Source organism: Pipistrellus kuhlii, unplaced genomic scaffold, assembly GCF_014108245.1.
Source record: "Pipistrellus kuhlii isolate mPipKuh1 unplaced genomic scaffold, mPipKuh1.p scaffold_m20_p_6, whole genome shotgun sequence".
Classification (NCBI taxonomy): Eukaryota; Metazoa; Chordata; class Mammalia; order Chiroptera; family Vespertilionidae; genus Pipistrellus; species Pipistrellus kuhlii.
The window spans coordinates 8,234,168-8,257,233 of NW_023425562.1; the positions used below are offsets into that span (position 1 = coordinate 8,234,168).

Sequence of the window (23,066 nt, forward strand, 5' to 3'; positions counted from 1 at the left end):
AAAAATATAATCACACATCCAGATGTTTGTCCTGCACCAAACACCTGGCATGATGTGGTCCGAATGTGCCAGGGGTTGACTCGCTTTTTCATTCTTTCACCTTGTGGAATTGTGTGATAATTCTGCCATGCTTCGTCCCTTCCTCCCCAATACTGCTAGTTATTGTCTGAGTAAGTAATGGGGAGGCTAGTATCCATCCCTTACCAAGTCTCAAAAAGGTGCTGGCACCCTGCTTGGAGCACAGCTATTGTTTTGGTGCCCGGCCCAGCCATTTCTCGGGGCATCGTGGCATCACAGTATTTGTGGTGGTACAATATCATGGCCTACATTTCAGAATTCTATTTACAAAAAGATGTATATTTGTTATCGAATTCTGTGTACCTCTGGATTAAAAGTCACTTCTTGGGTCTTTCATTAAAACCCTTTACTCAGATACTGGACCGCTTTTAATAGCAAAAGATATGAAAATACCAAAAGCTTCTTTACCTTTTCTCTTACAAAATGTGTTTTTAAAGAGGGAAGGGCTAATGCTAAAACACCCGTGGCATTGTGAGCCATCTAGTGAGATCTTTCAGCCCCAAACCTTCCCAGCTGAATCGCTGTAACTTGGATGAATTGTGCCACTACCCCCACCCTCAGGTCAGTGTGCGCTTGAATTGTTTTTCCATCTGGCCCTCTGTGGCTCATGGCGGATGTTTGTCCCAATACTGCTAGAATTTAGTGGTGCTGGCCTGAATATTTTTCCTCTGTGTGAAGCTATCAGGCCCAAGTGAGGAAGAAACACATACATGTGTTCTCATTTGCATTGTGCTCTAATGGACAGAGACCATCAGCCCCAAATTTAGGTAAACACAGAAGAGCCTATCTCTTCACCCATTACTGTAATTCTATTTTCTCTGAGCTCTGGTGGTATATATATCAGAATATCTATCTAATAAGTTTATTTTCTATTATTTCAAAAAACTCACAGATGACTCTAGGAACAAGTAAAGTATTCTCATAAACCAGAGAAAAAAAAGATGCAGCATTCTTATTGGGATAGCGTTCTTTGATATGACTCTTGAAGGAAGTTACACTGAGGATTAAAACTAATCTGTGTATCCACAAGTGAAATCAACATAGCAAGGTAACCTTTTATCCCCATAAGATAGGATCTAGGTATCCTATCTTATGGGGATAGTGAAGAAAACCACTCATCTCAAAACCAGGCATTGATGGTGGTCTCTGCATGGTGTCCCAGGGTTGAACTTCCTCCTTGGAAATTAGAACTGGGTTCTTTCCTTGCTCCTTGGCTCACACACCCGAGTCCCTCCTGAATCTAGATGGAGACAGATGGCCTTCCCTGGTAAAAGGAAGCTGCCATCAAGTGTTCATAAGTATCTTTCACCTACTGGTGACACCATGAAAGCATGTATAATGGCTGGGTTATTTTCCTTAGTTTTAGTTTAGTGCTCTACAGGGTGGGGCAAAGTAGGATTACAGTTGGAGTATTGGAAACACAGTTTATTCTTGCATTGTTATTATTAATTATTGTATTATTTTCCTCTTGAAAATAATAAACTGCAAACCTACTTTGCCCCACTCATATATTGCACACAGAAATAATACTTTGGAGATGCATTTGAAAATTTTACCATACTATATTAATTTTTTTATCTGTATTGTTAAGAGTATTACAGATGTCCCCCATTTTTTCCCCTGCTGCCCCCCTCCACTTGGTTCCTGCCCCACCCTGGGCCTTCACCACACTACTGTCTATGTCCATGGATTATGCAAATATGCATGTAAGTTCTTTGGTTACTAGTAATCACTCCCTACCCCTCCACCACCACTCCCGCTTCCCTCTGAGATCCATCGGGGAAAAATATATTCAACACTAGTTTCTACCTACCATTGGATTTCTAGATATTTCCAAATATCTCATTGTTTGGCCATTGGAGATATATACTATGCTGTATATGGCCATGCCCTACTCACCAGCATTCACCTGGAGGCATTCATGGAAATTGTTGACATGGTATGCTGATATTTTCTCTTAGATACTCTAGTGTTGAAAGTACTGGTCAATAGGACAATGCCTCTAACTTCCTGATCTTCACATCCATAAATAAAATATAGACATATACCTATACATAAAATGTTCAATTTGTTTAAATAATAATCATTTTTCATGTAGGTATCATTCATCATCATGTTACCAGTCATTGAGCATCTTGGTCACTTTTGTTGTGTGACATGTTTTGAATCTCCTTCAGGCATAGACGCTATGATAAGTTACCTAATCCACATGGCAGATATCAGACATCTGATATCTTATTTCCAGTTGGCACAGTAGCAGCAGAATATCATCAGTCATCAGCCCAATGCATGCTAGTTCCTTTGCATAAAGCTTTGGACACCTTCAGTCCCTTATTTCATGCATTAGCAGGAAACCAGGTTCCTTGTGGTTCTGTGACTCAGGGCTGCCCCACCTTCCCATTCCTCATCTTACTGCTACTACTTGATGCCACTTGGTCAATTAAACAAAATCTCTCGGAACTCTACCCAAGGCTAAGGCACTGCCTGCTACACCTGCTATGGAGTTTTTTTTTTTGAGAGCCTTTGCAAATCATTAGAATTTTTTTTTTTTTTCCCTTGCTATTTCGTGCTCTGTAAACATGGAGAAAGGAAAACCTTTCCATCTTTCCTCCTATAGAGAACATTTGCCTGCAGTGCATTTCTTGCACCATATGTTAGACCATTAAATAGTCTTGAGTTCTTTAAAAAAAATACATTTTTATTAATTTGAGAGAGAGAAAGGGAATGGGAGAGAGAAAGAGAAATATTAATGAGAGAAAAGCATCAATCAGCTGCCTCCTACATAACCCAAGCATGTGTCCTGACCGGAAATCAAACTGGTAACCTCGGTTCATGGGTGGATGCTCAACCAAAGAGCCACACCAGCCAGGCAGTCTTGAATCCTTTCGATGTACACAAATTATGAATCTTACTTAAGTATACTTAAGTAAAGACAAAGCAAATAATGGCATTGGGAAAGTTGTTAAAGAAGGTTATCATGTGATCAACATAACTTTACAGATAGCAATCAGGTATCAAAATCTGTGAAGGGTCTAAGACTTTACAGTACTTGGTATGCTAGTAACTTAGCCTGCCACAATTTCATGGATGTTTGTTGGCAGAAGACATGAAACTTCTGGATCAGAGACAAATAACTTAATTGCTTATAACAACAATAGGAGCCAGAGTATCAGCATCTGTGCCATTTTCCAAGCCCCAGTTCCTGAATGCACAGAAAGAGAAACCCTGAGCTTAGGGATTCCAACTCTGAGAGTGGGCAGTTAGCATGCCTTCCCTTTGTCCCAGAGAAAGACATTGTCCTTTATACAGTGGACAATAAACCTGTCCTGTGCTGTAGAGGGAGACACTATCTCTGTCTTCCAAGGCTGTTCGCTCTGGACTACTTTCTATCCTTAGAAAGTAGTCCAGAGCGAAGGCTACCAGTGCCTCTGCTTGCAGGACTGCAGAACACAAGAGACCAGAGACCCTTGGAGAATTGTTTCTAAGCAATGGATTATAATGGTTCTAAACCAACCTTTATAATCAAATTTGCATCCTAAAATCTTTTTAATGTAAATTAAAAAAAATAAGGTTTTGAATAGTAATTAGCTTGTTTGTTCTTGACATAGCAAAAGAGGATCAGGAGCTTCAAGACTCTGTCTGCACCAGTCTCTGGCGGGGGGCCGGGGTGAATGAGTTCTGCACCTAGAGGTGCTAACAGGGAATCCAGAAAGACATCAGTGTTTTGCATTCCAGGTGAGAGCCTCGGGAAAATGCTCCAAGTATAGTGAGGAGGCTTCCATAGGTAGGGACAATGAGCATTCTTAATCAGGTGATCCTTTGAATTTTCAGAGTCAGTGACTGAGACTGGGAAATAGCAAAAAAGAATAACTCTCTGGTTCCTTATACAATAGTAAAAATAAAGAACTCACTGATTCCTTTTAGAGTCTTTATCTGTGGTCAGAACCTTAATCACCACTCTGTCACCTTCACCACTCCCCTTTTCCATCTAGCATCCCTATCTTTCCATCACCAACCTCCATAAGATATTTGTACTAAATGATATAATGCCTGCCACGTGGGGCAACATAATCACACAGTGGTTTTTTAGTCCCTAAAAGTATGCTGTTTCAAGAGAATCCCTGGAATGCATCGTATCTGCCTCTGAACATGGCAAGAATCTTTCGAGCCTTCTGAAGCTGAAACATCCTCTAAGAAAGCTCCTCCACTGTATACAGTGAGAAGTTTCAGTAGATTTTTGTTGACTTTCTAGGTCCAGCATCTCTGGAATCCTGTGTATCCCACTAGATAATCTCCAGACTCAGTGTTTTAATTGACTTTCATGTCTTCTACATTTTTATTATTATTTTCTCATCATTTTATTTCAACCCTCTTAATGTTTTTCTTTCTGCCCCCTAAGTGTCAAGTTTTTTCCAAAGTCCCTTCTCCAGTAATCCTCTCATTTCATGCCACACCCTATGGCTGTGACCTTGAATCCCTACCTGTGAGTCTTAACTACCTACCATGTGCTAAAATTGCTAGGTCTATATCTTTTAAAAAATATATATATATTTTTTTTATTGATTTCAGAGAGGAAGGGATAAGGAGAGAGAGAGATAGAAACATCAATGATGAGAGAGAATCACTGATCGGCTATCCCCTATACACCCCCTACTGGGGATCGAGCCCACCACCCAAGCATGTGCCCTTAGCCGGAATCAAACCTGGGACCTTTCAGTCTGCAGGCTGATGCTCTCTCAGCTGAGCCAAGCCAGCTAGGGCTAGGTCTGTATCTTCAGCCTTAGCCTTCTTGAGCTCAGGAAGCATCTATTTAGCTTTTTTAGATATCACTATTTGAATGTTTCTAAGACACTGCAGATAATGGGTGCCAGACACTCAGATGGGGAGTGTCACCCATCTCTCAACCGTAAAGTTCCATCCTTCAAACCTACTTGTATCTTCTAGTCCTCATCTGGTTAAGACCATCTTTCCTGGCCTAGTCATTTAAGCTGGAAGCATACATGTAATTTTTTACTCTTCCCTCACTGTTCTTCCCTTTATCCAGTCAACATCAAGTGTTTCTGTGCCTCTTTCTTTCTTCTCTATCTTTCTATCACCAGTGCCTTAGTCTCAGTCTTAGCCATTTCTGATCTGGTTCTAATAGATCTTACATCTTCTAGGTTTGTCTTAGCAACCCAATCAAAAAAAGTCATTATCTATACCTTGTTCTTAAAATTTTCCAGTGGCTCTCCGTTATCTACAACATAAAGTTAAAACCTTAACTATTGGTCATCTAGTCCCTACACCCAGGCTTTTACCACCACAACCACCCCCACATGTTATGTTCCATCAACAACAAAGTGCTATTAGTACCTGGAAGGTGCTATGTTCTCTCAGGTATGCCTCTGTGCCTGACTGCCCTCTTCCACTGGGTGCCACTGGACTTTTATTTATCTAGTTAAAGCATCTTCCCTTCCATAAAGCATTACTTGTTTCCTCTTCTGTGTTTCCCTTCAGCTTGTGCGTCCCTAAGATACAGGGCTTATCTCACTTCATATCTAATCGTTCTTCCTCCTCATCTGTATGTTCTCCTTCCTCATGGGTCCTCAGAGGAGGACCCATGCTTTCACTCACTTTTGTTATCCCCTTGGAGCAGATTAGGCATTTAATGATGGTTTTATGAGCTCATGAATGAATAAACAACATGAAAAAAGAAAGCAGACATATTAATCAACAGAAGCAGCTGTTTCCCCTGTAATATTTATTACACAGACCATAATAGAGGACACATCTTTGACTATATAGGCCACTCTGTAAAAATGAAAAAGTGATTGTGGTCTACTATAGAGAGGGAACTTTTACAAAGTTGACATAATATATGAGAGCCATTTTCTTCTGATATCAAACTCTAAAAAGAGAAAATTCAGAGAATGATCCTCAACAAATTTATAATTAAAATACTTATTCAATTGCCCTTATTTTAATTGAAATTTTCTCCATTTCTTTGTGAATGAATTTGTTAACAAGCACAAATAAACTGAATCATTGATTAGTGGAAAGCCACATCCATTAGTGAGTAGATGTGAGAGAGGCTCAACCTTTTGCAATAAGAATTTAAATGTGGATTTCTAGTTTTATCCCAATCTTAGGCTAGGTTTAGTCATACTGGGAGGAAGAGCTAATATTTTCCTTATATGTTAGTTGTTTTGATATTATAATATTTATTGACTCTGACTTAAGAGACCTCTTTGGCTTGAAAAATATTTTAAGGAAGACAATTTTTCACATCTTAGTTCTTTGTGCCTAGCACAGTGTCTGGTCTATGAAAAGTCTAAGTCGATATTTATGGAATGAATGAGGTTGCTACTAATCACATTAGAACATCTAATTAACAGTAACTTTATCTTGCTCAACCTGAAAAAATACGAATTAGGAAAAAAACACACCCTCAAATTCAATCAATTTATTTGCTAGCAATTATTATTTAGGACTATCCATTTTAATAGTAGTATATCTCTTTCAAAATAGCAGTTTTTGTGTTGACATCTTTGATGTTTCTTTCTGGGGCTTGACAAGAGCTATAGGTGCTGTTGAAATGTGTTGCCAGTTTGAAGCTATGCTTCTCTCCTAGTTTGTTCTTATAAGAAAATGGCCCTAGCTAGTTTAACTCAGTGGATAACCTGTGGACTGAAGGGTCCTAGGTTCGATTCCAGTCAAGGGCACATGCCTGGGCTGCTGGCTCAATTCCCAGTAGGGGATGTGTAGGTGGCAGCCAATCAATGATTCTGTCTCATCATTGATGTTTCTATCTCTCTCTTCCTCTCCCTTACAGTTTGAAATCAATAAAAATATATTTTTAAAAAACATTAGAAGTTTACTTCTCTTAAAAAAGAAAGAAAGAAAGAAAGAAAGAAAGAAAGAAAGAAAGAAAGAAAGAAAGAAAGAAAGAAAGAAAGAAAGAAAAGGAAAGGACAAAAGAAAATGGTCATGTAGTTAACCTAGAAGTTCTATCAGCCCTCCTGGGCATGGAATGACAAACTGATATTAGGGTTGATCCTGTTTGACTCTGTTTGAACCAGGACAAGACCTAACCTTAAAGTAGACATTTAAAAAGCTCCAAAGAAGTCTTCATAAATGGGGGCTGATGTTTGAAATCATGTATAAGATTCAAGTTCGAAATAATGAGAGGGTAATAAATGATACAATAATCTCAAATTGCTCTTAATTTTCTCATTATGGTGTGAAATAAAATTTATATGCTCACCATTAGAATAATTAGACCTAAAACTGGCTTCTTTTTGTCCCACATGATACTATAGTGGAATGGTAGCATATATGTGTTTAACTAAGTGAACTCTGTCAGAAACATAATCAATTATAGACAGAAAGGGGGAGGGGAGTGGAAGTTAGAATTTAATTGTGTTCATAATCCTGCCCAACATGGACTCAGGCATATGTCCCCCTGTGAGCATGACACGAGGGCCACAGATCTGTTTCTTTCTGGGGCCATGCCTGACTCTTATGTGCCAACGTGAATGACTTTCTACATTAAATGTGATTTTAGAGTTTAAGTTTTTGTATTTGAAGATAACTGGCCCATGGCAACAAGCTCAGTATTTCTAACAGCATTCCACTGAAGCGAAATGAAGACCTTGATTGTCGGAACTGTGAGGATGGGCATGGGCTTTATAAAGTGGCATCTTCCAAAAGGACTTCTGAGGGTCATTTTGACCATGTATGGTTTTCATCTTAAGAGATAGCTTTGGCCTTAATGGTTTAGAAAATCTAGCTCTGAACTTTGAGAACAAAACTGGGCTTAATTGAAAGGCATACAAATTCATTCTATGGATGACTCAGAATCTTGCAGGTGACAAAGTATTTCTTTTGTACAGCTTGAGTGAGCTGAGTTTGTGCCCATCCTAATGAAGCTGTTCACTCAGAACAGTGATTCTCAATCAAGGGTAATTGTTCCCCAACTCCTGTCGTCCCCCTCCCGCTTCCCCCAGGGACATTTGGCTATACCTGAAGCTGTGACTGGTGGTCACAACTGGGGAGCAGATGCTATTGACCTCCCATAGGTAGAAGCCTAGGAAAGCTGCTAAACATTCTCCAGTGCACGGGAGAGCCCCCCACAACAAAGAATTATCCAATCTCAGATATCCATAGTAGCGATGCTAAGAAACTCAGCAGCAGAGTAGATCTGAGTGAACAGCTTAGAGAGACCTGGACCAACACCAAAAGCAAAGGCTAAAGAATTTTCAAAGTTCTGAGCTTTTTGCTCTTGGGACCTTTTTCACATTTCTGTGATTCAGCCACAGTTGAAAGACGATGGTGTTAGTTATTAGCTATGAGCTGGGGAGGTCCCTGGAACCTACGCAGTTTGGAGCACTATTATAGAACTGGCTGGCCCAGCACCTGGTTTCATAATACCTGCCAGAAAGCCAAGTCCTGGCAAAGTCATCGAGACACCATCACAGAGTGAAATCAATCGAAGTCACCCAACATCTTATTAAATTCAGATCTTTCTACCAACAATTTATCTCTTCAAGGAAAAATTGCATGACAAGAGATTCTAATTAGATACACTGGACTCTGCTGTGAGGGACATCGATGAAAGCAGAATTGGAACATTCGTGTCCAGCGTACTTTTTTTTTTTTTTTTTTTTTTTTTAAGAAGTGATTATAGTATACTTTTCCTTTAAGGCTTAAGTAAGTCACCACACAGGCACATCATGATTCACAGCCCAAGCTTTTTGTTCAGGCCATTCGAGGTTCAAATCCTAGCATTTGCTCAGCTTGTCAGTGAGTCCTTCTGGAAGATGATACATGCTCAGAGAGGGCCTGAGGGATTCCTTACAGAGGTGTGCAGAGGGTCAGGGGACCATCTGAGGGTGGGGAAACATCCAGAAACTAGCCTGGAGGAACTTAATAAGATCTCTGTAGACTTGGGAGGGAGCCTATTGCACAGAATTACTGGCCTAACTAATTGCTTCTGCCAATTGTGACCCATCTGAAGAGAGCGGGGGCATAAATACTCTATCCTTTCCTTCTGCCCACTTTGGCTGGTCCCTCCTGGGAGGTGCTCTCCATAGAGGCCAGCAGAGCAGAGCAGAGCCTGGGTCTGGAGGAGCAATCTGTGGGTGTCCAGCCCACAATGTAGCCCTGACCCTCTGTTAACCTCTCTTAACCTGTTTCCTCATTTCTCTCTGGGACACTGATCTTCATAAGGTTGATCTGAGAAAAATAAGGTGATTAGTGTGTGTTATCTAGGCCTTCTCTGGCGAATAGAAGGTACTCAATCCATAGGAACGTCTTTCTTTACTTCACTTTAAGGCCACGCTGGGCCTGGGGATTTTGAGGAGATGAGGAATTGGGGCTGGGCTTCGTGGGGGACAGAGAGAACTAGTTGGTATGGGTCGATGTCTGCCCTGGCTGACCTGGACCAGGTCTGAGTGGTCGAAATCCTCAAGGCCTGTGCTGTCCTCATTGCTCTCCCACCTTTGTGATCTGCATGAAAGGAATACCAGTCACCTGACGGGCCACCCTCTTATGTTTCCTCAATAAAAAAAAAAAAAAAAATGTTCCCTCTTTTCCTGGGGTTCTTGTATCGATAGTCCCATCCTGGCTCCCCAACCTCTGTCTCCTGTAAGTCTATTTCCTTTGGATAAAGAATTCCCATGAGTGACCATGCTCAGGTCATGGGTCCTTCCTCCAGAATGGCAACAACCAGGTTCCTGGTTACTTCCTTTTAAATATACCATACACATCTTCCTTCCACGTTACCTAAATGACCCATTTCCGTATTCCTTCATACAGTTGAATTTTGACTTCTTTCTTCTTCCTTACACTCCCCCACCCCAGCCTTAAAATTTAGTTGGAAGCCCTCTCCATCAGGTCAGTGCAGGCCCCGGCCTAATGCATTCTTCTGGCCTTGGCTAAGCGCCCCTGAAATGCCAAGCCCCCCCCCCCCCCACCCCCAGCCTGCTCTCTCTGGATGTGGTCCAGAAGGACAGATCCCAGGTTTGGACACCTTGCATGCTGCCAGGCACTTTTTGCCATGTCCTCCTTTTATTTCCAAACCTCCGCCTCCACATCCTGGTCTGCAGGATTTGCCTCCTGTCAGTTTGCTCCATACAGACTAGGCGCCTCCCTCGCAACAGCAGGCATGCCTGAACTGTCCCAGCGGGAAGTGTGGTTTGATTGCGATGCAGTTGTAATCGGGGGCTTCTCTCAGACAAGCTGAAGCACCGCCTGTCTCCCCTTGAGCAGCCATCATGGCCCTGAGAGTGAAGTTCCAGGCCTTCACCTCTTACCGTGGCCCTGGCCCCCGATGCTGGCCTCTTTCATTCCTGCAGCACACCCTGTGCTCTGAGCCTCTGCACATGCTCCTCCTTCTGCCCAGACGTTCTCATGTCTACATTTTCCCTTTTAACTTTTTGTCATCTTTGGAGACTCTGCTTAAATGCCATTTTAGCTCAGATGCACATATCCCACCCCAAAGACCCTGACCATACCCTCCAGGGCATCATGCTTTTGCTCTTACAACAGCTGTAACATTGATAAATATTTTAAAAATATTTTTATTGATTTCAGAGGGAAGAGAGGGAGAAAGAGAGAGAAACATCGTGATGAAAGAAAATCATTAATCGGCTGCCTCCTGCACGCCCCCTACTGGGGATCGAGCACGCAGCCCTGGCATATGCCCTGAAGGAGAATGGAACCATGCCCTCCTGGTTCTTAGGTTGACACTCAACCACTGAGCCATACTGGCCACTCGGATGAATACTTTTAGTTGTGTCTAGAGGGAGCCGAGGGCTGAATTTTCCCTGGGTCCATCTGTAGCAAGGTTGGCCCACCTTTGCTGGACAGAGGCCAGGCAGGCAGGGTAGGATCCCTGGCTCCTCTATAACCTCCACAAGAGCCAGGTCTGTCTTGCATCACTGTCTCTCTCACCACCAGCACCACTGCTGGCCAGAGAAAGGCTCATAAATACTGGGACCAGCAAGGGTGGGAAGTTGTGAGCAGTTTTCACCCTGGGTGTTGGCAAATACCTTAGCTGTCTTTTGGACTTTTCCTGCAGGCTTGGTTCTTCTATTTATTGGGGACTCTGCGAGTGTAGATGGTACTATTCCCTGTGTCTGCCCAGAGAGCAGCCAGCCTGGTGTGGGGCAATGACTTAAAGGCAATGATGGTGTGAAAGGGGGTGTTGACGAGGGAGGCCCTGGTGAAAGATAATGTGAAAGGGGGGCAGAAATCTGGAATTTCATGGGTACTCTCGGGGTGCTTCCTGAGTATCACCGAGAAAGAACTTTGTGAGCAGGTGCTGGCTCAGGACCTCGCTGGAAGCATTTGGACTTAAGAGGCAGGCGTGGTCTTGGTCCTCAGGGACCTTCTGCCCTTGTTCCTGTGTCCGATCAATATAGCTGAGGACCTTGGCTGCTCCTTTCAGGGACTCCTGTCACTTGTCACACAGTGAACTCACGTAGGTGCCTGGCCACATACCACTGTGACTTACTGATGGGTTTTAGCTACATGGGGAGCCCTCGGAAAACAAGGCTGGTGTTATGTCAATGCCACAGATGTTGCCGGATTTATGAGTACAGAGATCGTTGGGAATGAGCAGCTATGTGTTTGCTCTCTGCCTTCACTCTCTCCATCTTTGGTGGTTTTGCTTGACTTGAGTCTGTGTGAATAGTATTAAATTTGTTCATCAGTAGGACAACCTCAGATACCACAGGTTTGTGGTCAGACCTGATAGACACTGAGTCTGCGCTTGATCAGTTTCAGAGATGACTAGCTCCCCAGCTAATGAAAAAGAAACTATCCCAGTGGATCACACATTTAAACGTCTGACTCCATCTTTGAAGCGAGGCCCTAAAGTTGGGGGATGCAATTGCACTGTTTATTCCCAAGGGTGTGTGGCTCCCTAGAGCTTGCATGCTCATTTCCACACCTATCCCGGCAGCTCCTGGTTGGCTAATCAAAGGCCAGAGTCTCTGCTTAGAGAAGGAAATGACGATAGGGTGCATGTAGGCTAGAGTCAAACAACCATCAAGTCCTGGATCCTTCCCACTTTGCCCATCTCCCGGGGAGGATGAGTAGACACAGACTTATGGCAACCAACTGCGCCCCGTCTCCCTGTCAATAACGAAACCACCCGGAGACACCCTCGCCAGTTTGCGCCATATGCTCCCCAATTACAACTCAAATGCATGCCACATGCAAGGCTGTTGGAAACACATTTTCGTTTTGATGTGGCTATTCTGAAGTTAATGTGCGCAAGAACAGATGCTTTCTGTCAACCAAATGATGACACCGCTGTTGCTGAAACCCTGCTTTCGCCATGTTTGTGAAAGAGAGAGGGTTTTGTATCTCTTTGTTAAGTACTCTGTTATCAGATGAAGAGAAGTCACCATTACAGTTCCTTCAACACCAAAGGGAATGTTTCTCAAGGACGGGTTCACTCTTTCCCTGGACCAGCCCAGGTTTGGCTTTTAAGGAAAAGTGCCTGACATGCCCACTCATGAGCATGTAGGTTCATGTTCACGGTCATGCCCTGTGGTTTCCTCCTGCTACTGCCAGTCAGTGCACCTTTACCCAGAAACGTTGCCCTCTTATCACCAGTTCCTATAACCATCCCTCTTGGAGACACGCAGCAGGGACGGCCAGTGGAGGGCAGGGGCCTTTGCTGTCAGGCCTCCCTCCCTGCAGTCTCCCAGGGAAGAGGCTCCTGTATTAAGCTGGGATCCCCAGTAGAAGGTGTATAATGTGTCACCAACCTACGGGCAGGCAGAAAGGAGAGGCCCTCCATCCTCTACACCCAGTTTTTACCTGAAGGGCACTGGGCAGGGGGTTCCCACCGAAGAGTATTTCTTCCTGTGGAGGTTGGAAGTTACCCAGGCCTCTCATCCTCCCCACTGCCTGCTTCCTTCCCAAGTTCCCTGAAGCATTCCTAGAGAAAGGCAGGCTGAGAGCAGACGAGGGATAGGGCTGCGGGCCCAGTGACTCCTGATGGTATGAGTTCTTGCTGGGATGCTGAGCTTTCCTCACCCATGGTAATGCCACTGCCTGGCCTATTGGGGGGGGGGGGAGAGAAACACTGTGCACACCCCACTGCCAGCCATCCCTGCTCACCTGAGCTGGCAGGATACCCCCACGTGGAGAGAGCTCCCTGGTCTGCTTGTTCTTATGGTGTCTGGCAAGGTCTCTCACAGTTCCTACCCTGGGCAGATCCTATGTGAATTTGTGTTTGCCTAGGGCTTGAGCTCACACTTTTGGGGCACAATGTCAGATTCCTTCAATATGGCTGTGCCCTCACTGGTCAAAGATGCTCAGGGGTTGCCAGTCCGAGTCTTCTGGCCCTCGTATGTGGCAGTTGGCTCAGAATTTTTTTTGAATTCTCAATCATTTTGTTTCTTATCCATAGCCCACAGGAGAGAGTTTGCTCAGCAAAAGCGCGCAAACAAAGCCCCTCTCTGGTGGCACCCTTTGCTCCCTAGAGGACGGCACACAGGGGCAGGGCATTTATCTTGGGGACAGGCGTCATGTTTCCAGACTTGAGAGATTTACAAATAGTCTGTGCCCAAGAGGGATTGTTCACACAGCTTTCAAAAGTATGGACTAGTTTACATTATGAGCAAATGAATCAAGCAAAGGGTGACATTGGTGTAGCCACTGATAAAACATCGAACCGCGACTTGCTTACCAACTTGATTCACAATGGATGTTTTTTCCCCCTCTATCCCTGAAGAGGCAGAAGGTTCATGTATTAGTTATCTTTTGCTGCATAACTAATTAGCTGAAAAATAGCAATTCAAAATGGCACCCATTTATTACCCAACAGTTTTCGTAGGTCAGAAGTCCAGCATGACTCAGCAGTGTTCTTGGCCTTGGGTATCCCAAGGCCACAATCAAAGTTGTATTGACTGGGCTCTTATGGAGAGACTCTGGGAAGAATCCACCTCCAGGTTTATTCAGGTTGTTGGCATAATTCAGTTTCTTGGGCTTATAAAACTGAGATCCCTATGCCTTGTTTTCTGTAGGCCTGGAGTCACTCTCAGCTTTTTAGCGGTTACGCACATTTCTTGTCACATGACCCCCCATCTTTAAAGCCTGCAGCGTGGTGTCAAATCCTTTCCCTGCTTCCAATATCTCTGACTTTCTTTCTACTGCTAATCAGAAAGCATCCTGCTTTCAAAAGCCTCCAGGATTGGATCCGGCCGGCCTGGATGATCTCCATATTTTAAGGTCAATGTCTTCTGCACAGTCCCTTCCTAGCAGTGCCCAGAATGTGTTTGGTTGAATTGCCAGGGGACAGGAGTCTTGGGGGCCATCTGTAGAATTCTGCCTGCCAGGAAAGCACAGAGAAATCAAGCTCACATCCATCCTCTCACCATGCTTGATGCTTCCTCTTGTGATTGTATCTCCATTGTTGTCTCCACCAGCAAGCACCCAGGATCCTGCACCAGAACCAGGACCAGAGGAGGAGGTGGGGCAGGTGGCCGATGAGGCCAACCAGGAAGTAGCCCCTGCCCACGTGGGGACTGAGAGCGAAGTGGAGCAGGAGCTGGAAGAGCGAGCCTCCCTCAGTGAGAAGGAGAGGCGGAACGAGGAGGTGAACGAGAGGGACAACTGCTCTGCCTCGAGCATCTCATCCTCCAGCAGCACGTTAGAAAGGGAGGAGAAGGAGGACAAGCTCCCCAGGGACAGGGGCACTGGTAATCAAGCCCCTTTTTCCATAAACATTCCAGGGGACCCAGGGCGGGCGTCCTGGGATGCTGGCCTACCTCACACATCATGTAATAGTGATTTTATGATTAGGGATTACATGTAATGTTAGTCCTCAGTAGGGACTTGAGGAGGGAGCCACAGAGGAATGTAGAAGTTGCAAATAATTTATACAATCATTTAAATTATTATTTGCATGTGAAACTATGGGGTTTTTCTACCTGTGACTTGAGAGGTGTCAGGATGGCAGGGAGCCACCTCTGTCAACTAATAGTCCTCAGAGTGGAGGCAAGTCTTACAGCCAACCTTCATCAAGCTTAGAGTGACATATATTCAAGGAGCCCTAAGGGCAGCATGAAAGCTCCACCATGGCCCGCCAACCAGTGGCATGACCCACGCCTGGCTTGTTAGTTCACAGATTAAGAATATATTATGTCTGAAGCATGGGTGAATGAATGAAAATTGAATGAATGAATAGAGCCAAATGTTTCCCATGATACATGTCAATCAATAGCTTAGTCTAAAATAGTTAGTAATTGAATTTTCACCAGTTATAATAGATTTTTATTTACTACAATGTTAGTCAAAAGAAGACAAAAATACTTTATTAGTTTGTATTAGGGGTGGAAAGCCTTTTTTTTTTTTTTTTTTTTTTTTTTTTTTTTTTACCAAGGGCCATTTGGATACTATAACATCATTCTTGGGCCATACAAAATTATTAACTTAAAAATTAGCTACTATATTTGGTCAAACATTTAATTAACTCACCCCAAATGCTTGGGCAGGGCCAGACTAAATGATTTCATGGGCCTTATATGGCCCACAGGCCAGACGTTCTCCACCTCTCACCTCTGGTTTATATCTTAGGAAATATTGCATTGAAAATCTTGTGTCTGTTTAGTTGAAGATGTTATGTGCTAAGTTGTATTAAATGTATTACTATTTATTTAATTTCTTTCAAAGTCAGATTGCAGTTAGTCTCCCAAATTCTTCTTGTGTATTCGCATTTAATGTAATTATAGTCATTGTACAAGGTGTTGGGAAAGTCTTCCCAATCACATTTTGGCCTTAAAATGTTTTATGTTTATGAAGAGCTTTCAGTGTTATTCCTTATAACTAGATGTAGCAGGCCTAAAACATATCAATGAGTTGGCTTAGTAAACATAAGTCAGGGAACAAAACTTTCTTGGATTAGATTGTCCAATATTCTTCCAAATAAGGACAATTTCTAAAAATGGAGTCTCTGCTCCCCGGGAAGGACCATGGACTTTTTCAACAACAGCTAGTAGTGTCCAAGTTTATACACTCAGGAGTTTGGGATTTGCAGTGACTTTTCTGCTTCAGTCTGGTGCTAAGAGATGTGATCATGTTTATATGTGATAGCTCTTTGACTCTTAAAAAAAAAACCTATTGCTCAGGCACCATTAGCAGCTGTAGAGTCAGGACAGCTCTCTCAGCATAGCTATTGCTTCTCAGAATGTTCTCAACTAAATTACAAAGACCATCAAAATGATTTCCAATCTTATTCTAATGATTGCATCTATTGATATTATTTGAAAATGAACTTGCAAGGCTTGAAAGATGTTCAACTTATTCTGGTTGTGTAGTTTTTTTCCCCTTTGTTTTGTGTTTCCCATTCTATGCATTATCGTATGGCGGGGCATTATTGTAGCATTCACCACACTTTGTTGTAATTGTGTGTAACTGTTCTTTGTCTCTAATTGATGTAAGCTTCATGAGAATGGGGATGTCTGTCTTGTTCATTGTGAGCTCATGTTGGGTGTCCAGAACACAGTAGGGGCTTGCAAAACCATTGATGAATAAATTAATGAGGAGGCATCTGGTTAAGATTGAGAAGCTCCATTGCTCCCAGGTTCTCCCTCTGACAACTAAATTATAAACATCCTGGGCATAACCGAACAACCAATCATAGGGAGACACTGAGAGGTGCAAAGAAATTAGACTACCTAGGGACCTTCAGACTTGAATGACATGGCAATGAAGCATCAAGTAAAGTTTATTCTCCTAGCCAAAAGATTGGCTAACAGAAAATATTTTTTATTATTAATACTTTTCCTGCCCTAGTCATGCACTAAGGGAAAATCTGTGGCTGTCCTGTCCCCCATTCTCATCTCACCCAATAGCTTCCAAATAACCAGATGTGTCAACCATGAATTCTATATCCAGCAAAAATAACCTTTAAGAATGAAAGGTAAATAAGCAACCTGGATGGAATTGGAGAACATCATGCTGAGTGAAATACTAAGCTAATCAATGAAAGAGAAACACCACATGACCTCACTCATTTGTGGATGATAAAGAACATTATAAACTGATGAACCAAAAGATAGATAAAGAGACAGTATATCAACAAGTAGACTGTCAAATTACAGCGGGGAGGGGAGGAAGATCTGGGGGAGATAATAGATCAACCGAAAGACTTTTATACATGCATATAAGTACAACCAATGGACACAAAACTCTGGGGAGGGAGGGGATGTGTGGGAGGGAGGAGGCAAAAAAAAAATCAATAAAATATATTAAAAATAAAAAAAATAAAAAAATAAAAACCAATATGAAAACAATCTCAAGGAGCACTTCTAAACCAGTTACCAAAAAATATGATTAGAAGTGGTATTAGGTGCTCTGAAGTGTCCTGAACATTAACATCCTGTAATAAAATTCTTTAAAATAAAAACAACAAGAACAAAAAAGCACACATATGGAGTTTAAATGGTTCTTAGTATACTGGGACTAAAAATGAGACAGGGGCATGCTGGTGTCTTTCCATTTTTATTTAGTATAATACTTTAACCTATGGACCTCTTACACATGAATTTGTATTGTATTTTATTAACAATAAAAGAAACATCCCATTTCAAAAAAAAAATAATAAATAAATAAATAAATACAGTTTAAGCCCAGGATTGTGACAGGGGAGTTGATTAAAAAAAAAAAAAAAAAAAAAAAAAAAAAAAAATGGATTCTGGATATAACATGACCATTTAACTAATAGGATGCCCTGCTGTGTGGGATAAAAAAAGAAGTGGCATCAAGGATGACTCTGGGATTTGGGGGATTGGCAGAAAGATTAAGTTTCCATATCTGAGACAGGAAACAATTGCAGGAGAAGCAGGTTCCGTGAGGAGGATGGGGGCAAGGGCAGAAGGTGATATTTAAAGCTCTGAGATTGGATGAGATGGTGACTAAGAGAGTGAGTATAGATGGAGAGAAGTGGTCCAAGGACATTTCAAGGTTAAAGATAAAGGAGGAATCAGCACAGGATACTGAGTAGGGAAAGCCAGAAAAAAGGAAGCAAACCAGCTGAGTGCAATGTCCCAGAAGCCAAGTGAAGCAAGTAAAGAATCTTAGTAAGGGAGGAGGGGATCAGCTGGGGCTAGTGCAGCAGGCAAGTCGGGGGTTGCCTGGAAGGAGCAGGTTTGAAAGGTGGAAGGAGCAAAAACTTCCTGAGACTCGTTCAAGAGAAAATAGAGAAACTGGAAACAGTGAGAAAAACAACAACAACAACAACAGAAACAACAATGAGTACAAGAACACCTTTAAAGTAAAGATGCATTAGCATCTTTACTTTAAAGGAAAAGAGAAAAGTTGGATTATAGCAGGAGGGATAGTGGAGTTACCTGGTGGACTTTTTTGTGTGTGTTTTGTCTTGTTTTAAGATGGGTGAAGTTAGACCATGTTCAGGTGGAGGCGGAATGAAAGCCCTGGAGGATCTTTTCTGGCTTTGTGAAGTTGTTAAACTAGGGAGCAGGGCCACAATGCGAGGATGAGCTAGGTAAGGGGGTAGAGGAAAGAGGAGGGTATGAAAGGTCACCTAGGAGAGGTCTTAGACAGACAGGCAGCTTTAAGGGCCTCCTGAATTTAAAGTGCAACCAGTGGCATGGTGTGTGCATTTCTCTTGGCGATTTGAGCTACCCTGGTGTGATGTGGAGGAGGGAGAACAACGGAAATAACCCCACAGCCTCTCTGACACCTCTGTGGGGGAGGGCCCATCTTCCTTGCCTCCCTGTGTCCTTAGGACAGAAGCCCCTTGGTTGCCTGTGGCTGGGTCCTGACCAGCTGTCATGGTGACTAGTAGAGGTCAGGGAAAGTCTCCCAGGAGCCTGGGCAGTGTCACACCTGCAGGCACCGTGGGTCCTGGGCATTAGATGCAGCATCTGCATCTGGTCGAGGGTGTTTCGTCAGCCATGACTGCCTTCCTCTTCAGGGTCTTGTTTCCCTGTCTCCTCTGAGTGGCTGTGTACAGAAAGCCCACAGATTCCCTAACTGGTTTTTTCATGGTATGGCCCTGTGCCTGTCTCATTTTTCTCTCTCCTGTGTGCTTTCAGGTTTGTGGTCCGCGGGGGTTCAGGATGCCAGTGTAAATGAACAGTGTGGCGACATCCTCACCAACAAACGCTTCATGCTGGACATGCTGTATGCCCATAACAGAAAGCCCACGGATGCCGAGGATAAGGGGGAGGATGAGCCCGCGGGCGCTGAGCAGGGGGCAGAGGCGGTGCCCAGCCTGGCCAGCAGGATATCCACGCTGCAGGCCAGCTCCCTGGTGCAGGACGAGAGTGTCAGGAGGGTGGACGTGGGCTGCCTGGACAACCGGGGCAGTGTGAAAGCCTTCGCGGAGAAATTCAACAGCGGGGACCTAGGAAGAGGGCCCGTGTCCTCCGACACCCAACCCGATGACACGGTCCCAGAGAAATCGTCCCCCCAGCCCAAGACTGAATCCGACCACATCTGGGACCAGCTCATGGCCAACCCGAGGGAGCTCAGGATCCAAGACATGGACTTCACCGACCTGGGAGAGGAGGACGACATCGACGTCCTAGACGTGGACCTGGGTCACGGGGAGGCCCCTGGGCCGCCTCCCCCGCCGCCACCTACCTTTCTGGGTCTGCCACCCCCGCCCCCTCCACCCTTGCTGGACAGCGTGCCTCCCCCTCCCGTCCCCGGTAATTTATTGGCTCCTCCTCCAGTATTCAGTGCTCCTCAGGGCTTAGGGTGGCCCCAGGTACCCAGGGGTCAGCCGGCATTCACGAAGAAGAAGAAGACCATCCGTCTGTTCTGGAATGAGGTTCGGCCTTTCGAGTGGCCCTGTAAGAACAACCGGCACTGCAGAGAATTCCTCTGGTCAAAACTGGAACCGATCAAGGTGGACACGTCCAAGCTGGAGCACCTGTTCGAGTCGAAGTCTAAGGAATTGTCCGTCTCAAAGGTACCGCCAGCATCTGGCCCGCTTCCTGGCCTGCAGAGTCTTTTCTGCTGTGGAGTGGGGCTGAAGTTTGTTGTCTGTAACATTCTCTTTGTGCTGCTTTTGTGCTGTTTGGTTAAAAAAAAAAAAAGGAAGGAGGCAGTCAGTATAAAAATCTGACCTTTAACCTTTGACTCTTTGTGCCACATCCAAGGTGTAAGCTAAATGAGTAAGGGGCTCAGTAGCTGACCGTAGATAGCAGTCCACTAACACCGTTAAGTAAAGTAGCTTTCAAAGACCCAAATAACCTGGAGGAAAAATCCAAAAGGTTAACCCGGGAATATTAGCATCACCTGAAAGCAGATGTTGACACCTGCCCCCCCCTCCTCCCAACTAGAGGAAAGCAGCCTTGCTAATTTATCCAACGTATGGATTTTATCCACGTGATTAATTAACCTTCAGACGTTAGTGCTGAAAGTAGTAGTTTGAACCTCAGCTGTAACCACACAGTGCTTTTGCAAAGACAGTAATTCAAGTGCCATTTCTTTGAATAGTTCCCGGCTGCATCAGCATACAGCAGCTATCTAGATGGTTCCAAACAGCCAAAGCGTTGGCCTCCTATAAATATTAGGCATCCATCTAGATTTCTGATTCTTCGTATAAGTGTCTGAGAATTCTTCAGGCTTTGCTGCGGTGGTGTTTTTAATAGAGATGTCATATCATGGGCAGCACTGTTCACGAAGTCAGTGGGCATTAAGGATAAAGCCCCGGTTAATGAGAAAGGAACCGGCAGCGTCCTGCATCACAGGTTTTATTTCTAATGATTTGGGTCTTAAAGAACTGGTGGGTGGTTGTTTTTAAAACCTTTGTTATGTGGGGTGTGTTACAGTTTTCAAACAGGTTTAAGACGATTCTAACTTCTCGGGAACCAGGGGTGTAAGGAAACACTTTGTAAAGTATAATTTAGAGTGACCACTTCAGAACTTATTCTCGGAGTTAGTTCTAGCTTTGCGTGTTTCCCCATTTACCATTGTTTGGGTGAGGATAGGCTGCCTGAGTCAGGCTCTCTGGCCTGCCAGCCAGGTTCCTATTCCGAACCAGAAAGTATGGGCGGCATCCTTGGGCAAGAGCTCCCACAGACAGGGACTCCAGTGACAGAGCTGGTGCCTGTCCATGCATTGCTGACTGACCAGGTAGGGGGGCTGTAACCAGTCAACTTTCTGTTAAAACTCATCTTGTGTGTGACTTTCCAGGACTGGTAACATGTGGTGCTCAGCTCAGCCCTGTAGTTTTTTTTAAATATATATTTTTTTATTTTAGAAGGGAAGGGAGAGGGAGAGAGAGAAAAAAATTCAATCATGAAAGAGAATCATTGATTGGCTGCCTCCTCCACTCGCCACTCTGGGGATCAGGCATGTACCCCGACCAGGGACCGGGGATGGGGAATCAAACCATGACCTCCTGGTTCATAGGTTGACACTCAACCCCTGAGCCTCCTAGGCCGGGTCCTTTCAGTTCTTAAAGTCGGGCCTGGCATTTGGGGATAACGGGCCTGGCTGGGTTAAACAGCTGTCTTTGGTTGCCAGGAATTATCCAACAGTTGACTTCACTCATTCCAGCCTCCACTCTGCTGATCTAGTTGGACATCTCCTTCCTCTTCCCCCTCCTTCCCTCCACCCCCCTCCAGGCTCATCTGACTGGTTTCGCCCTCTAGCCAACCCCCCAACCACCCCCACCCCTGCTAGCTCATCACCTCAGAGGTGTCTGGGGAGAGGCTGGCCCTCAACTCCAGGCAGGAGGAATAACGGGAGGAACAGGTTGGCAGTGAAGGTACTTCTGACTTTATTTTTACAAGGGACATGGTAAGATTAGAAGCTTCCTGGAGAAGACCCTAAATGGGCAGTTCCCCTCCCTTCCCTCCTCGTGGTCCCACTGTGGTCAATGACAAGTCTGGTTTATGCCCTTCCAGGAGCCCAAAGGTTCCTTCTTGCTTGATATATTATAGGTGGTGACCTCTTAAAACAAGTTATTGCTTAGCCCAGTGGTCAGCAAACACAGTAGTCAACAGAGCCAAATATCAACAGTACAACGATTGAAATTCCTTTTGAGAGCCGCATTTTTTAAACTTAAACTTCTTCTAAGGCCACTTGTTCAAAATAGACCCGCCCAGGCCGAGGTATTTTTGTGGAAGAGCCACACTCAAGGGGCCAAAGAGCCGCATGTGGCTCTCGAGCCACAGTTTGCTGACCAAGGGCCTAGACAAAGGGCACACATTTGCCTAGTTTGTATAAAGTGAAAGCGTAAGAGGAAAGTAATATATTGAAAAATTTATCAGAAGGACTCCAGAATTTTCTACCACAGGACCCAGGAGCCCAACCTTTGTTTTGGGGAGATAGGGAATGTGAGCAGGGGGTTAATTTACAAATGCCACGGGAGGTGAGCATGAAAACGGGTTAAAACGCAGTCCATTGAGAGTTGGGTCCATCGTGTGTATGCTACCACTGCAGCTATAGCCAGTTTTAACTTCGGTTTCTAATGCATGACTGGGATTTTTATGAAACACAGCTGTAAGCAGCCACTTCCGAATCCTGACTCACAAGAAGTTTTTCATTAAACACAATGGAGTGCAACAAAAATAAAATCAAGTCAATTTTGCAAGACAGCATATAGCAAAGGGAGTCTGTTTCCGTTTCCGTTAGAGACTTTACACGATGCCAGCGTCAGAACAGGGCACCATCCGAGTCCTCCCCACCCCCACCAAAGATTCGTGTGCAAGAGCCAGGCAAGTCAGCACTTCACAGAAACGATAAGAGAAAGATGTGCTTTTTTATTCCCTTTCCAAATAGTTTCTGGAACTGGGTCTACATTTCTCTCTCTCTGTTTCTGCAGGAAAAAAAAAAAAAAAAAAAAAAAAAAAAAATATATATATATATATATATATATATATATATATATATATATGGCCTTTTTAGTAAGATGACTTTAATTATGTTTTGTGGAGAAAGACAGAAATCCTGTGCTAAATTTCATCATGTTGTATTTCTACTGTTGGTCTAAGATGTGGAGAGTCACATAG

General features: G+C 44.0%; 1 protein-coding gene across 23 annotated transcripts in view; it reads left to right on the plus strand.

Moving 5' to 3' along the window:
• Positions 1-23,066, plus strand: part of FHOD3 (formin homology 2 domain containing 3) — a 335,026-nt gene that overhangs the window by 271,946 nt on the left and 40,014 nt on the right. For 22 of the 23 annotated variants that reach the window (XM_036419534.2, XM_036419535.2, XM_045574969.1 and 19 more), the window contains 2 exons: positions 14,502-14,774; positions 19,134-20,014. In XM_036419534.2, coding sequence (XP_036275427.1) covers positions 14,502-14,774; positions 19,134-20,014 — 1,154 coding nt within the window. The remainder of the gene's footprint in view (positions 1-14,501; positions 14,775-19,133; positions 20,015-23,066) is intronic. The other variant, XM_045574974.1, reaches the window with a different exon arrangement.